At 30.1% G+C, this 15,082-nt stretch overlaps 1 protein-coding gene and 1 long non-coding RNA gene across 31 annotated transcripts in view; one reads left to right on the top strand and one right to left on the bottom strand.

The window, feature by feature from the left end:
• The window catches only part of LOC107998510 (uncharacterized), a 54,544-nt gene that overhangs the window by 13,277 nt on the left and 26,185 nt on the right, over nucleotides 1–15,082 (top strand). For 14 of the 25 annotated variants that reach the window (XM_062081248.1, XM_062081256.1, XM_062081254.1 and 11 more), the window contains exons 2-11: nucleotides 124–363; nucleotides 600–727; nucleotides 1,132–1,774; nucleotides 2,493–3,303; nucleotides 3,464–3,541; nucleotides 4,342–4,547; nucleotides 5,291–5,526; nucleotides 14,188–14,606; nucleotides 14,692–14,742; nucleotides 14,985–15,035. In XM_062081248.1, coding sequence (XP_061937232.1) covers nucleotides 124–363; nucleotides 600–727; nucleotides 1,132–1,774; nucleotides 2,493–3,303; nucleotides 3,464–3,541; nucleotides 4,342–4,547; nucleotides 5,291–5,526; nucleotides 14,188–14,606; nucleotides 14,692–14,742; nucleotides 14,985–15,035 — 2,863 coding nt within the window. The remainder of the gene's footprint in view (nucleotides 1–123; nucleotides 364–599; nucleotides 728–1,131; nucleotides 1,775–2,492; nucleotides 3,304–3,463; nucleotides 3,542–4,341; nucleotides 4,548–5,290; nucleotides 5,527–14,187; nucleotides 14,607–14,691; nucleotides 14,743–14,984; nucleotides 15,036–15,082) is intronic. The other 11 variants (XM_062081259.1, XM_062081269.1, XM_062081267.1 and 8 more) reach the window with 2 other exon arrangements.
• On the bottom strand, nucleotides 5,552–10,573 carry LOC107998518 (uncharacterized). Of its 6 annotated transcripts, none has more exons than XR_009831747.1 (6): nucleotides 9,869–10,573; nucleotides 9,676–9,779; nucleotides 9,395–9,522; nucleotides 7,566–9,285; nucleotides 6,881–7,067; nucleotides 5,552–6,732 (listed from the first exon to the last, which is right to left on the bottom strand). It is a non-coding gene; the product is annotated as an uncharacterized LOC107998518 (long non-coding RNA). The 6 variants fall into 6 exon arrangements; XR_009831746.1 differs by having other exon boundaries at nucleotides 6,881–7,793; nucleotides 9,047–9,285; XR_001766201.3 differs by having other exon boundaries at nucleotides 6,881–7,074; nucleotides 9,047–9,285; nucleotides 9,869–10,572.

Below are 15,082 nucleotides of genomic sequence, written 5' to 3'. Positions count from 1 at the left end.
ATCGGCATTACGATAATTCAATCTTTTTGCGAGTTTGTAGAAATTAAGATCTCTTAAAAGGAAGAAATTAATTTCGATTCGATGGTACAACCAAGATGCAAAGGAAACTGTACTGTTTTGCAGAAGACTGAAGGCTGATCTGCAATATCTGCGGAGGAGGGGACTTCTGAAGGCGTCTGGTGAACTATCGTACCAAGGACGTAAATGTACCAGATGCGGTGCACCGTTTGGTAGATTTTACAACACCGGTGCACCGTGTACGCGGTGCAGGCACAGAGTTTGCAGGCAGTGCCGTATCGAGGTCAGGAGCCCCACCGATAACAAAGAAGTCGAATGGATCTGTAACGTTTGCTACAAGATCGCGTGAGTTAATCCTTTGTTACACATCTTCTCTCCTTTTCTTTTCTTTTTTTTTGGGGGGGCAAACAACAAGTTTCTGATCTTCCGAAATTTCTACATTTTGAGAGGTTATTTTTCGTCCTTTGCTAATACTCCTCCTTGTTTGCAATTTTTGAGGAAAATTTTAATTATTTCGTGATCTCTTTTTGAATCTTGTTTAAATTAAATTTGTTATAGTGATTTTTTTTTATTTATTTTAGGGAATTGCATGTTGTCACCGAGAAATGGACCTTCGAAAATTCGGTATGTAAAGGATCTATAAATGGAAAAGCAGCGTCGCCCGTAGAATTATTGAAGCATAGCATCAGACGAGCTTGGACTATAAATGGTTTGTTACCGTTCTGTTCAATTGTACATTACGTATAAGTTTTTAAAAATTTTATAAAAATCCTAAACAAATATAAATTTACGCGAATAATCGATATGAAATATTTAATTCAATATTATCTCTGATTTATGATATTATTTTGTTTTAAAATGCAACGAATATCTATTCTCAGTAAACGTTATAAAATAACAGTTACAATAATTATATAATGACAGCACTTTCTGAATCTTTCGAGAAGAAGGATACTTAAATTCAATGAAATTTAATTAAAAAAGTAAAAATAAACTTCAACAAAAATTTTATTTTTACTTCGAAAAGGTAAAACACGCGTAGCAAAAAGATTTGCACCTCAACACCGAAAGAAACACGATAAATAATCGATCGCACTTTGCATGCGCGTACAGGTCCACCCACACGCTGGTCAGCGGCCAGGAAATCGGCCGAGTTTCGAGTATATCGGAGTTTGCCGTCTCGTCATCAAGAGTACCGAGAAATCATTACCAAGAGCGAAATCGTAAAATCGGGCGACATCGAAACGTCGAATAATACGAAGGAACCAGTTACCAACGAGGCAACCTTACATACCGACGACTGTAATGATTCCGCGAAGGAGGATCCGTGCAAAGATGCGATAACGAAGGGCGAATCGATCTCTGTTCACGAGAAATTCACGCCACGAGTCGAGACGAACGAACGAACGAACCCGAAACGAGGGGAGAAATCGTGCAATAAACAGGAAGAGGAAGTGCCATCGTTGGATGCCATAAAAACGAAGAGAAACGAGCGATCCTCGTTGGCCAATGGTAATAAAACGAAAATCGAAGAGCAGGAGCAAGAGGTCGGTAGCCAGGAGCAGTGCACGCCGAGGATCTCTTTGATAAAACCACCGAGGATATTGTCCAAGTTTATTTCACCGGAGATAAAATCGGGCACGATTAAGCATGGGGAGAGAAAATCGAACATACCGATATTTAAGAGAAGTTCCAAGGAGTTTGAGGATATTAGAAGCCCCCAAGAATCACCTAAACGTTCCCTCATACCTCAAAGGTAATATTTTCTAGGGTTAGAAGGTTGATTTTTGTTAGTGAGAGATCACAGAATTATATTTGATTCATCAGGAGTGATTTACTTAAAAGATGATCCTGTATTATGTGATAAAATAATTTATTAATAAGATTGCAAGAATCTAATGGAATTTAATATTTTTTATTCATAAATTTGAAAACTTGAGAATTGATCTAAAGATACATCTATTCAGTAATTATGTATGAATATATAATTTTTTAATTGTTTCTTAAATTGAAGTTTTAATTTTCTTGAGAATTTTTCTATGAGAAATCAATTTTGAAAATTCACGTTTAAAAGAAATATAATTATGTTCATTCTACTCTATATTGATACCCAGCTTACTTTACACTCCATCGTTTTTTAAACTGATACCATGGATTTTTAAAGCATCATTTTACTCAAATAATTACCATATATAAACAATGAATGGAATTAAAGAAAACGTAGAATACATACATAAATTATTCCACTGTATAAATCTTATTTGTTCAACTACTATATGTATAAATTATAAAAACTTTAAATTTTGTATTTTATTTCCACTTATAATACTTATTAAATTTTAATAATCACAAATTAGATTTGTACACAAAAGTGAAGAAAAACTTGCATCTTCCATCTACTTACTCTGTTAACAAAAATTCTTCTATATCTAAAAAATGATATACTTTTCACTAATCACCAAAACTTTTTTCAGATATCGAGGAAGTACCGATGATTTGCGTCGCAGCCGCGAGGATATAAGTTTGCCCAGTTTGATCCCAAAACTGCTCTCTCCCCGTATCAAGGAGGACCGATTGAAACGTCAGGACAGCAAAGACGACATCCGTTGTTCGTCCAAATCGATTAGAAAGGATACGAAAGAGGAAACTCGTGGATCTGGCGTCCAATCGACAGGGAAGGAGGACTCTAAATACGTTATACGACTATTCCGGCGGGACAACAGCCGGGAGGACGTGGGTAGGGATAGTTTGAATTCAAATGCGAATAGCTCGGCCTTAGCTGCAAAAGGAAAGCAAACTGGTAAAGAAGAGAAGCAGGAGAGGACGGAGGAACAACGCGTGGGCGTCTCGACCACGTCGAAATCGAAGTCGACGGTGCACGAACAAGGAAAGACGAAGGCAAGAGAAGGCAGCAAGGAGAGTCTGGATGGGAAGAGGAATGACGAGGAAGGGCCATGTGCGAGCCAGCATGAGAGAGTGAAAGTGGAGGCCAAGGAACAGACGATGCTCGACGTGGTCGTCAACGACGAGAAGAAGCTGGTGGAAGAGCAAGAGGGCGTGAAGAAAGGAGATAAGGAGGAGATACGTGGATGCACGGAGGCGAGGAAAGAAGGAGAGTCGATGGTCGAGGAGGCAGAAGTATTCGAGAACGATAAGAATAAGGACTCTATGAAGGAGACTAGTGAGAGTTTGATAGAAAACTCTGAACCCGATTGCAATGCGTTTGGAACGTTTGAGAGGAAGGATATTGGAATACATGGAAGGAGATCCGACGATTTTCAAGTGGTAGGTTGAGATTTTGCTAGGCTGAGATTAACAGACTGTAAGAATAATGATTTGAATTTTGATCAAGTTTCTAAAAGGAGTATAATTAATAAATTGTATATTTTTTAGTAATAAATAAATATTGAATTTGTTCTTATTTTTACAATTGTTTTTGATCTAGGTACGGAGGAAATTTTCAAAAGAGGAGTTTTCTAATCCTGATGACACGGATGACACTCCTAATAAACGGTGTTCCAGTGTAAGTTTCCCAATTCTCACTGTTAGTCTCATCGAGTATTGATGTTGTAACATGATGCATTGTTGCTGATGAGTAATGCTTTCTATTATCTAAAGAAAAGAATAATGGGATAATAATATAGATATGCATTTATGAAATTATATGTTTCTATAATTAATATACAACATATTTATTGTATTAAAATATAAATAGAAGCTTTTATAATTTTTAAAATAGGATTACATATAATTTAATCAATTATTAAAATTAGATCTTAGTTTTGTCAAATATTTAAATGATATAAATATAAAATACCTGATTGATGTAATAATTAGTTTTACGTATTAATCAAATTTCATTTATTCATGAAAAAAGATTTATTTTTTATAACTTATCGAACTTATATTTTAAAAAATTTAATTTAAATCAAGCAATATTTATAAACGATGATATATTTAAATGAATTAATAAATAACTCTCTATATATTTTTCTTCTAATTTGAAATAATTTTTCAACTCATGTTTATACTATTCCATGAAAATATGCAACATATGTGTCAATTTTCAGTTCAAGTAAAACCGGTTCTACTCAAAAATAGATACATATTTGCTATTTACATATCAGCCTTCTGATACCAATTCACGTCTAATTATACAATGTATCTGAAACATATAGTTATTTATAGTTATATATAATAATTTAAATCATTGATATAAAACTATTTAAACTTATTTAAACAAAAGAAAATCTCAATCCATTCAATCCAGTTATTTTTTAATCCCTCAAAAGATGATAAAGTAAATATTAAATTCCTTTTCAGCATTTATCTCCGGAAGCGAGTCCACTGAGCACAAGATCCTCGAGATACAGCCCAAGGGAGAGCGAGAGCGAGCCAACCCCGGCACTTCCACGGAAAACAGGCGACTCGTGCTCGGCATCCCAAAGAATACGGGATGCGATCACGAGGACCAGAAGGGAATCGAATAGCAGTACTAGATACGAGAGTAGCGGTAGCGAGAGTGTGAGGTGTGTGCAATTTAAATCACGCGACGGTTAAATCGTGAAACTTAGCTCACCATCGTCGGAACACGTGCCTCGAATGATCAATTCGAATGATCGATCATTAGGAAGTAATAGCGGAAGTTTCAGCTGCCTGTGCGTGTGTTAGAAATCGAATCTGTGAGAAGAATCGTAGCTATTAAGAATTTTGGAAATTTTAGATTGAAAGTTTGAAAGTTTTAAGAAATATTCTTAGATTGTAAGTATTAAAAAAAAAAAAAAAAAAAGTAAGAATAAGAAGTCTATTTTGTAATCTATTTTGCAAGAAAGTTTTTATATTTAATATTTATCATTTAATATTTATGATATCATTTGAAGAGAAAATGTAATTATAATTTTAAAATTTCATTATAGGAAGAAATATATTTTTTGTACTTTCATCTTCAATAAAATATATATTGTACATACTATAACTATAGAATGAATAATATTTGAAATAATTTTAATTTTTAAAATATTATTTAATGATGAAAAGCACAAATATTTTTTTTCTCGATAAATTAGTCAAATAGATATAAAAAATAATGATTCATATTTATCTAAAAGATATTATTATGAATTTTCATTACTTTTATTCTTTTCTCAACTTTTTGTTTATATATATTTATTATTATTATTGCTATTTTTGATTATTATTGTTAATCTTTTTATTATTTATTACGAGTTCACTTTTTATTCGTTTATTCATTTTTTTTACTTTTTTCGATTAGATTAAGTGAGACTGGTCTTCATGGATACGTAGAACTGGCTAGGAAAGTGAAATTTTTCGGTGGTAACGGAAGTGGCACGGTTCCATTGACGATCGGAAGTGATGAAGTAGTGCAACGCGATAGCGCAACAAGTGCAGGTGAAGATGATCCTCACGATGATAATCATGGAAGAACAGGTCCTGTTTCTTCTCAAGGAAGAAGCATGCTTCGTAGAAGAAGACAATTTGACGCCCAAGGTATGTAAATATAAACTTTCAATCATTCCCATTTATTTAATTTATTCGATTTAATTTTAAAAATAAAGTTTAAATTAATTATTTATAAGAGAATAATTTACATTACAAATCACTTACTATATCAAAGATTGGTAATTAATCTATACAAATTTTATACGTACATATTATTTCATAATAATTATTTCTAGAAAAACAATATAGAAATTCACACGTTGCATAGCATTTCCACAAACGTCAACAAGAAATTCCACTATATATAGATCGTTAAATTTTCTCCACTATATCTAATTATTTGAAATAAAATTATTCCAATTACACTTGTTTTCAAATTAAAGCAAAAAATTATCATTTTCACCAGTCCTCATTACCTCCATAACATTGCATAAAAGCAATCTTACTGCTTATCCATTTAAATGCATCCCAGGATGCACATCAAGCTTGTTAACAAAGAAACAAACGAAAGTAACGATGAAATCTTGGCGAAGCAAACGATCCATGAAACAATTCAATCCCCATAATCGAGTATCCGTTTCTAAGAACAACACTGTGCGTTTTTCTCGCAATTGCCATCGGCGTTCGACGAACAATCGCAGGTATATAAATCAAAAATCGGATACGGTATGTCATCCGCCAAATTTTCATCGATTTCATGAATCATAAGGTACGATTTGCCACGGTGTGTACATTAATCAGTGGAACGAAGCGTAGAGATATAAGGTGTAACTGAACACTGGATCGGAAGGCTCGTTCGCATTTGTATTCTAAGGCTGGTTAGAAGGCACAGCCATAACTAATAGAGTTACTAATTATCGTAGGAGCGAGTAACATTTCGCTTTCGCGACCGCCTTCGTACGTTTATGCGTTTTGTGTGTACATTTGCGTGTAATATGCGCTATATTCTTCTGTTCCTGGCTATATACGCAGCCTCGTTTGCTGAAATTGACATTGTTTGATATGTTTATTAATAATTTATTTATAAAATTATAAATAGTTATTTAATGCTACTTATCTTGAAGTACTCTCATTTACTCTTCACCACCGTCACACAAATCTAATTTTCAAGTCTTATTTGATTTCTCCTCCAAAATTTAACATAACATCCGATTATCGTTCCTTTATAATCATAGAGTTTGTTTATAGTAAATAATTTGTATTTCTCGTACTTGCATTGTGAGTAAAATTTGTTTCAAGGCAATATCATTCTTCCTAAACAAAAACAGTTGAATTAGATAAAAAATAATCACTTTGAAACAATTGTTTCAAATAATTTTTAAAAATATGATACGTGGAATATAATTTACAAATATGTAATTCAATGTAAATTCATTTTAAAATATTTTAAATTATTTTCAACCTATTTGAAATATTATTGAATTTCACGTGTACGTAGTATCTCTCGTAATTAAAACTACATTATCGGCATGCCTGCCAGAAACAGCTTCCAGCTTGCGTATGTAACACATGCTTGGATAAGTCCATCGATTATCGAAACCATTGGCATACTAGCCCTGTATGAAACCAGCCCATGCCTCTCGTGAAACCTGCGAACTCCAGAATAGTATTATCAACGTTGCGAGCGCGATATTGTTTCCGTATCAAACTTCAAACACGAAATCATGTTTGATAAGAAAAAATATTGCATATACAGTCTCGTATCAGTGAACGTGTGAAAAATACGTAATAAGTGGGCATATAAACACGCGATCAGGGACGATATTAATAGAAGTGATCATTGATAGATATTTTTATCGACGATAATATTGAAAATTTTAATCGAATTAAACAAAAGAAATAATAGGCGTTCGTTGAAATTAGTAAAAAAGAAATATCTTTAACAATTAAAAAATTGTTAAACGATTAATAAAATATTTTAAATCGATAGATATAAAAACACGCTGAAGTTAAAATTATCAAAAGGTCTTCCTTTCTTTTAAATATTTCCATCGAATAAATAAATTTACACAATTTCTGAATAATTTGGAAAAAAATTTAATTCGATATAAAATTAATAATTGAACGATTATTGAGAAAGAAAAAACCTTTTCCCTTTTCTCCAGTCTCGATAACTTCGGTCGGTAAAAATTTATACAATTTCGATCGATTGTATCGAAAAATTCGATACAGCAGGCTCGAGGTAAAATCCACGTATACCGTTGTTCTCGGTGCATTTCGCATGATACAAGCCACGAGCAGGGGATCCGAGTTGAATGCAAATCGCATGTTTCACGGCGTGAGATATCCATCCAATCTGGAGGGACCCGAGCATCCTGCAAACATGGACGTGAGAAGAATATGCCAACTATTAATCACCGGCTTCGTGTCCATGTATTTTTTGCTTTTTTACGCCGGGATTATCGTTTTTTTCTACATTCTTTGGATAGGATAGATACGTTCAAAATAAAAAGATTTTTTTCAAAGAAATTTTATTTAATTCATTTAAACGAACGGTTTTTGTTGTTGAAGAAAATGGAAAAAACATTTTAAAACATGAAAATGTTTAATGTGTTTAGATTTTTGTGTGTAGTTTCGTTTTGAAAATATAGATCAGCAGTTAGCGAGAAGTCGCGTGAATTCGAAGTTAAATTTATTTATTATTTATTATTTGTGATTGTTACTATCGATAATCATTTGTTTTTCTCTCTTTTTTTTAATCGTTTATATGTGAATGAATTGCAAACAGAGAATAATTCACTATCAAATTTTTCGATCAAAGAGAGCTCGTATAATTAAAAAAAAATTATAATTCCATAACAACATCGTTGGATGAAACTTGGTGAAGAAAATCTTTGCTGAAAACGTGAGAACAACACGCCCACTTATAATCCGCTTCTAATTAATTAGCTGCTCTCGTGAATAATGGCTTATATCGGTACAAGGAATAGGAGGAAATTTAGGCGTCTCAATTGTTTCCTCTCTTACGGTATTCGCAAATTTTTCCTTTGTAATTCTAATAATATGATCAAAATAAAATTTTACAGTTAAGCAGAGAAATTAATAATTATTTTAATCCAACTTTATATTTTGAGGATTAAATTTGGTTCTTTCTTCTTAAAAAAATAATTAATTATCTGGTACCTAGATTAATTAATTTGGTATACAAAAAAGAAAGTTTGAAGTATTAAGTTTGAAATATTAATATATATTAATAATCTGATTAAAAAATGATTCATATATCAAAGTTTATGAATAAAAACAAGAATAAGATTTTTAAATAATAATATATATTGTTAATATTTATAAAATATTTTTGAAGAGTCTACGAGTCAAATACAAAAGTTGATATAAAAATATCGTTTAAAGATCAAATCTTATTTATTGACTATAATTAATTGAAGTTTAGGTTAGAATAAATCTATCTTCATCTTGCTAACTTCTTGTTCTATCTCCATCTCACTTCATCCAAATGAAACTTCAATTATTTATAACTTAATAAATAAATAATAATCGATATTTTTGTATATCAACTTTTGTTTTGACGTTTAGAATCGATCCTACAAAGGTTTTCTACGAATATACATACATATTAACACCCTGAGAGGCAAGGTTGAGCGCAGGAGAAGCAAGTAAGCAAGCAGGTGAGACGAAGCGAAGCGGTGCTCAGGAAAACAGCATAGAAATAATAGTATAACAACTTCTCTGTTTCGCTCCATAGTCCGCTCACCTGCGACGCTTATACAAGGTGTCGAAAATTTTGCATAATTGCTGCCATTTCAATAGTGAGCTTCACATCGATTTATAGTAACCCAAATATTTAAAATTCTACGAGAAAAAAATTAAAAAAGGTTAGTACTTTATATTTTCCACAATCATTTTCGATTATATAGAAAAATTATATTCACTCGAAACAATTTTTTCTTCTTTTACTTACCATAAGTATTTGTTTATATAATTCAATTGCGAATGAAACAATTTTTTCTTCTTTTCATTTTCATTTTCACAAAAAATTAGTTGTTCATATTGATCAATCGTATACACGTATCATTTACACATATCTCACTAAAAATTAAATTTGAATGAAATTATCTTTTCTTTTATTTATAAATCAAAAAAGGTTAATCTTTTATACATTATAATATTCAAAAAGAACTAATCCTATTAAAATAAGAAATTTTACTTATTTGCTATATTAAAAACAACTTATTTATTTACACATTAAAAAATCTAATCTTGTATATAACATTTAATCCAAATATGAATTAGTCCCATTAAAATGATTCATATTGTTTTATAATTAAAAACATATATATTCTTGTCTGAAAAATTAATATCGTATTTTAAAATAAAAAATAATTGCATTTACCTTTAATTAATACTATAATATATACAATATCTATGTACTTACTTCTATAATTCTATATATTTATTATAATTTAATTCTAATCATACTAAAAATCCAATTCAATCAAAACAATTGTCTTCATTCTCTATTATCTATTAGTCAAGATAGGTATGATTAAATTCTCATTAATCTTCACTGACAGTTATATTATTATTATCGCCTTTTTTCACGGACATCACAATCTATTTTTTCATTATATTTTTTATGTCACCCAGTATACGCGTCACAATATACACAACGACGCCACTATAGAGGTTGTTCCGCGCTGTAGTAAGGTAGTGACCGATGCTGTTGGGATTCAGGTGTGCCTCAGACGCTCTTAGTTCTCTGGCGGTAGCCCACGCGAATCGCCACTGCTCTTTCTTTGACAGTGTGTCGTTTACCTCGAGACGATGACGAAAGATCCTGAGTACGCACCGGTCTCCGTTGCGATACACTGGATAAGACCCTTGCTAAGTTTTCCATCAATTTGACCAAGGTTCGTGAACTTGATTGCAAGTATGACCCAGCAGGTGTTTTTGAGTTTTGAGTTGGAATAGTGAGTTATAAATGTTGTTGAAGATGGGAATTGAAGAACTGTAAACAGTGACAGTTGCTGGTGAACACTTGGTAGAAGCATTAGTGGGAGTATTGGTGCTTTATAGGGTGACTCATAAGAGTATTTGAGAATATATTATTGCAAGTGTAAGTAGACAGAATTGTAAAAATTGTATATATATTTTCAAAATAGAATAATTTAATATTAAAATTGTTAAATCAAATTAACTTGACTAGACTTCTTGTAATTGCTTTTAATAAATTAATATTAATTTTTATTAGTTAGGGATATAATATATAATATATTATATATACATATATAATAATATAAAATATAAACATATATATGAAAATTAGTGAAAAAACATATAATTTATTTAATTTATTTTAATATTAAAACAGTTAAATTAAGTCAAATTGATTGGTTTCAGATTGATCATTATTTTCATTATATATTATTTTATCATTGTTATTTAAAACTAACTATTAAAATTACAAGTGCTTTTGGCAAAATTAATATTAGTTTTTATTTAGATAAAAAGATAAGTATATGAATATGAATCTGATTATTTTTATAATGATATTTGATTGTATTTAGTATTTTGTATTTAGTATTTAATTATTTCTATATAATACATATATTCAGATATGTATTATAATTAGTAGTTTTAATATTAAAAACTTAACAAAAATATGAAAAATGATTAAAATATAAATTAAAATATATGAAAAAAAAATCACTTGCAATTCAACTTGTTAACTTGATAAGATAAATATAATTATATAATAATAAGGAAAATATAATTATATAATAAATGTATTATATAATTAAATAATAAATATATTGAAAAGAATATGAAATTTAAAATCTTTATTAAATATTGAATTTTTTGTATTGAAAATGAAAAATATCCTGTCTTTTGAATATTTTATGTATAAATAAAATTTGAAATAGAGTTGGAAATAATGTGTCATAGAATATTCATTATTATAAGATTTTTATGTATTTATGCAAAAATTTGAATGTATGAAATATTCAAAATATAGTATGCATTATGTTATTTGAAGAATAAGATAAATCTCTATATAATTTCATTGATTATCTTCAAACAAAATTGTATTTTGTATAAACATTCACAATTTATTATTGTTTGGTACAATTAATCATATTTTGAATAATTTAGAGATTTTATAATATATTATATATGTTATAATATTATATATAATACATTACATATATTACATATATATATTATGTAATATATATACTTATGAATTATATAAAATTTATTAATATATCATTAGTAAATTGTGAAAATCTATATATTTATAAAAATTTAAATGCATAAAAAAAATATAAATTATTCTACTTACTATAAATATAATTTCTTAAAATTTTTTGGATATCATGTAAAGTTCATACTGAGTCATTATATATAATAAATATAATTTTTTGAAATTTTTTTGGACACCGTATAGGGTTCATACAGAATTGAATTCGATACTCTCGTGTCTTGCGACTTTTACAGTGTCATGTTTCTTTAAAGCTTCTTTTGTTCGGCACTATGTCTAGTTTCCGTTTTGTGAGGTTAGAAATTGATGTTTAGGAATTTTTAAATCAATCACAAATTTTAATTTGCAAATAAATTGTAACTTGCATTTTTGCATTATTTCAAATATATAATATTATAATTTATTTAATAATAATAAAACTTATTTCATAAACTGAATATGTTAAATTCGAATACGAGAATTTAATACAGATGTAAATGTAATCTATTATTATTCGCTATTCGATTATTAAGAAATAGTATAAACAATATGAGATTTTAGATTAAAATAATTTAATCTACTCTGTTTTTTTTATAAATTAAAATAAAATAATGAAGTACTATTTTATAGTACTTTTATAGTAATTATTTTATAGTACTTTTATAGTAATAATTTTCAATATATTTTTATTCAATTTACTTTTCTTTATTTTACTTATTTTACTTATTTACAATTTATTTACATTTTGTTTATTTGTTACTTACAATTTACATTTATTTACTTACAATATTGAATTTTAAACGAAGAAAACATCGGAATAGGTGACAGTGAACGAGAAACTCATTGGTGGAAATGTAAATGGCCGTTTAAGGTGTTCTCCGCGAATCGCGCGCTAAATTTAGCACTCTACCTCTGCTAAATCGTCCAAGCGTTTATAACGATTCAAAATTTCTTTCATTTTGAATTTTGAAAACGATAAATAAACTTGATAGGAAACGACGAGGTAAACGCAATTAGAAGCTATTTGGACGAGATTAATTTATTCTCACACAGGTAGCAATAATACGTTGAAAACAGCCTACTTTTGGCGAATAAAGAATGGCATACGTGTTTATATGTTACAATTAATTCCCTCTATCTCCGCATTCCATCTTTTTCCGCTCCGAATTTTGCTAGGTCGGTAAAACTGCAAATTAAGACCAGATCATGATCAGATCCTCCACTATTCTCTTTTGATTGTTTCTACGATTTTCATCGTTTGTTCAATTTTATGCACTATTATCCTCAAAATTTTACTCTGATGATTACAATTTGAATAAAGATGAATTTAGTGATTTTAGTGGATATTGGTTGAAGAAATTGAAAAGTCGATTCATTCATTGAATCTTGATGGAATTATTCTATCCTTTTATTTAAAATTTAAGGAAATAAAGTGGTTTCTTTTATTCGATTTTATCTTTTCAATTTTATTGATTCATATTATTGTTAAATTTATTATTTATTATTATGACAATTATATCATCTATTTAATTAAAAATTATATTAAATAAATAGTAATCCTAAAAAACAATATTATTACATTACATTAATCAGAAGTAATTTATTATGATTATAATTAGAATGAAAAAATTTATAATGAAAGATACTTGAAAAATTTCTATAGTAAATTATCCCTTTCTTTTAATCCCTCTTTATTGCACCATATACACAATAGTGCAGCCATTTATTGTGAGTCATTTTGTCATGCCTGGGTACTTTAATCGTTAACGAGCAAAATTCGCCAATGGTTCATTAGTGGTCAAGAGTAAACACGTTTATTATCTTCGTGGAATATTTGCTTAAGATCGTAATTTGTCGATGCACCTTGCGATAAAACGAATGAACTTTCAACGAATTCATTATTTTCACTAATTTTGAACATCAATAATATTCCAGCTAGCTATTAACAAATAAAAAAAAATACATTACTATACGTTATCTATTCCATACTTGTATCATAAATACTTTTTTGCTTTACAATATTAATAATTAAAAATAAGAAATTTGATAAATAAAAAAATTTTAAATTGAACTCGTCGAATTATTTTCTTATATATTTACACGTTTGATATTTTGAAATTTACCAAATTTCCTTTAACTTCAAAATAATTAAATCATTCCTTTTTATGAAAAATCAAATTTCTACAAATTTTAGTTACAAAGAATTACATCCAACGAAATAATAAACACGCGCGATTCTTATTACCATCCAAGTAAGATATCACGAACTATTGCTATATCATACATTGAAAAAAATATCAAAACACGCAGTTGATCAAGAATTTTCCCTCAACTTTTCAAAAAAGTCTTCTTCCATCGATCCACAAACGTATTATCACTCTGATAACATCGAAATCAATAGCGATAATTGTCGCTAATAACAGTCGATAAAACCCTCTTATCTGCTCATTTTTCCCCTCCGATTTTATCACTGTCTTCTAATCACACGCGAAACATCGTGTTTTGGAAAAAAGGTTCCAGACGAAGAGGCCGATCACACGCGAGGACCTGTTGTGCCGAGGAATTGCAAGGTTTCCAAACGTTGCACGTGATTGGTCGGGACGGAAGGCAGCACAGCCCTACGGGAAGTCAACAGGAGCAGCCGCTGGTCGACTACAGGCGGCTGGTGTTCATCAGCTCGGATTCGTCCTCGGGAAGGGAAGAGGACGACGCTGACAGCAGTTGCTCGAGTTCCTCGTTTTTGAACGGTTTGCCGCGCGCAGGCAGCCGTACGCAGTCGTTGGAGGATTGTGACTGGGATTATTTCGAGAGTGGGTCTCTGCCGCTGCCTGCTGGAGTTCCGGTTGCCATAAGCACGAACAACGTTGGCACGGAGACGAGCGCGGCTCAGGATTGGAGCTGTTGTCCTGGACGCGGTTCCACTGCTTGTCAGGTGGGTCGAGTTTGTCACTGTTGATTGAAAATTACGTTATTAAAGATCCTGTGTGCGGATTCAATTGATTCGATGCATTTTTTAGGAAGCTTGGATGTTGGATGAAAGAATCTATTATCAATTTCGTCGTTGCAAGGTGATTAAATTTGCATGGAAGATTTTTTTTTTTAAGAAGTTTGGAAAGTATCTTGTTAAGGGTATTGAAGTATTATTTGTTAAAATATTCAAAATTATGTGTTTATTTTAATTTGAAAAAATTATCCTATAAATTTTTGAGACACTTTTTTGATTTTGTTTGTCAGATGAATTGAATTTAAGAGATTAGTTGTTGATTGAAAAATTATGATTTAAAGATTCAGCTGATAATGAATTTTTTAGGTAGCTTGGATATTGGATGACGATATTTATTATCTCTATCATCGTATTAAGGTGAACAAAATTGCATGAAAGATTTTTAGATTGGATTTTTTTTTTGA

The sequence above is a fragment of the Apis cerana genome, linkage group LG11, assembly GCF_029169275.1.
Source record: "Apis cerana isolate GH-2021 linkage group LG11, AcerK_1.0, whole genome shotgun sequence".
In the NCBI taxonomy this organism is placed as follows: domain Eukaryota; kingdom Metazoa; phylum Arthropoda; class Insecta; order Hymenoptera; family Apidae; genus Apis; species Apis cerana.
The sequence above is the reverse complement of the archived record's forward strand: the minus strand, read 5'-3'. Positions and strand labels throughout refer to the sequence as shown.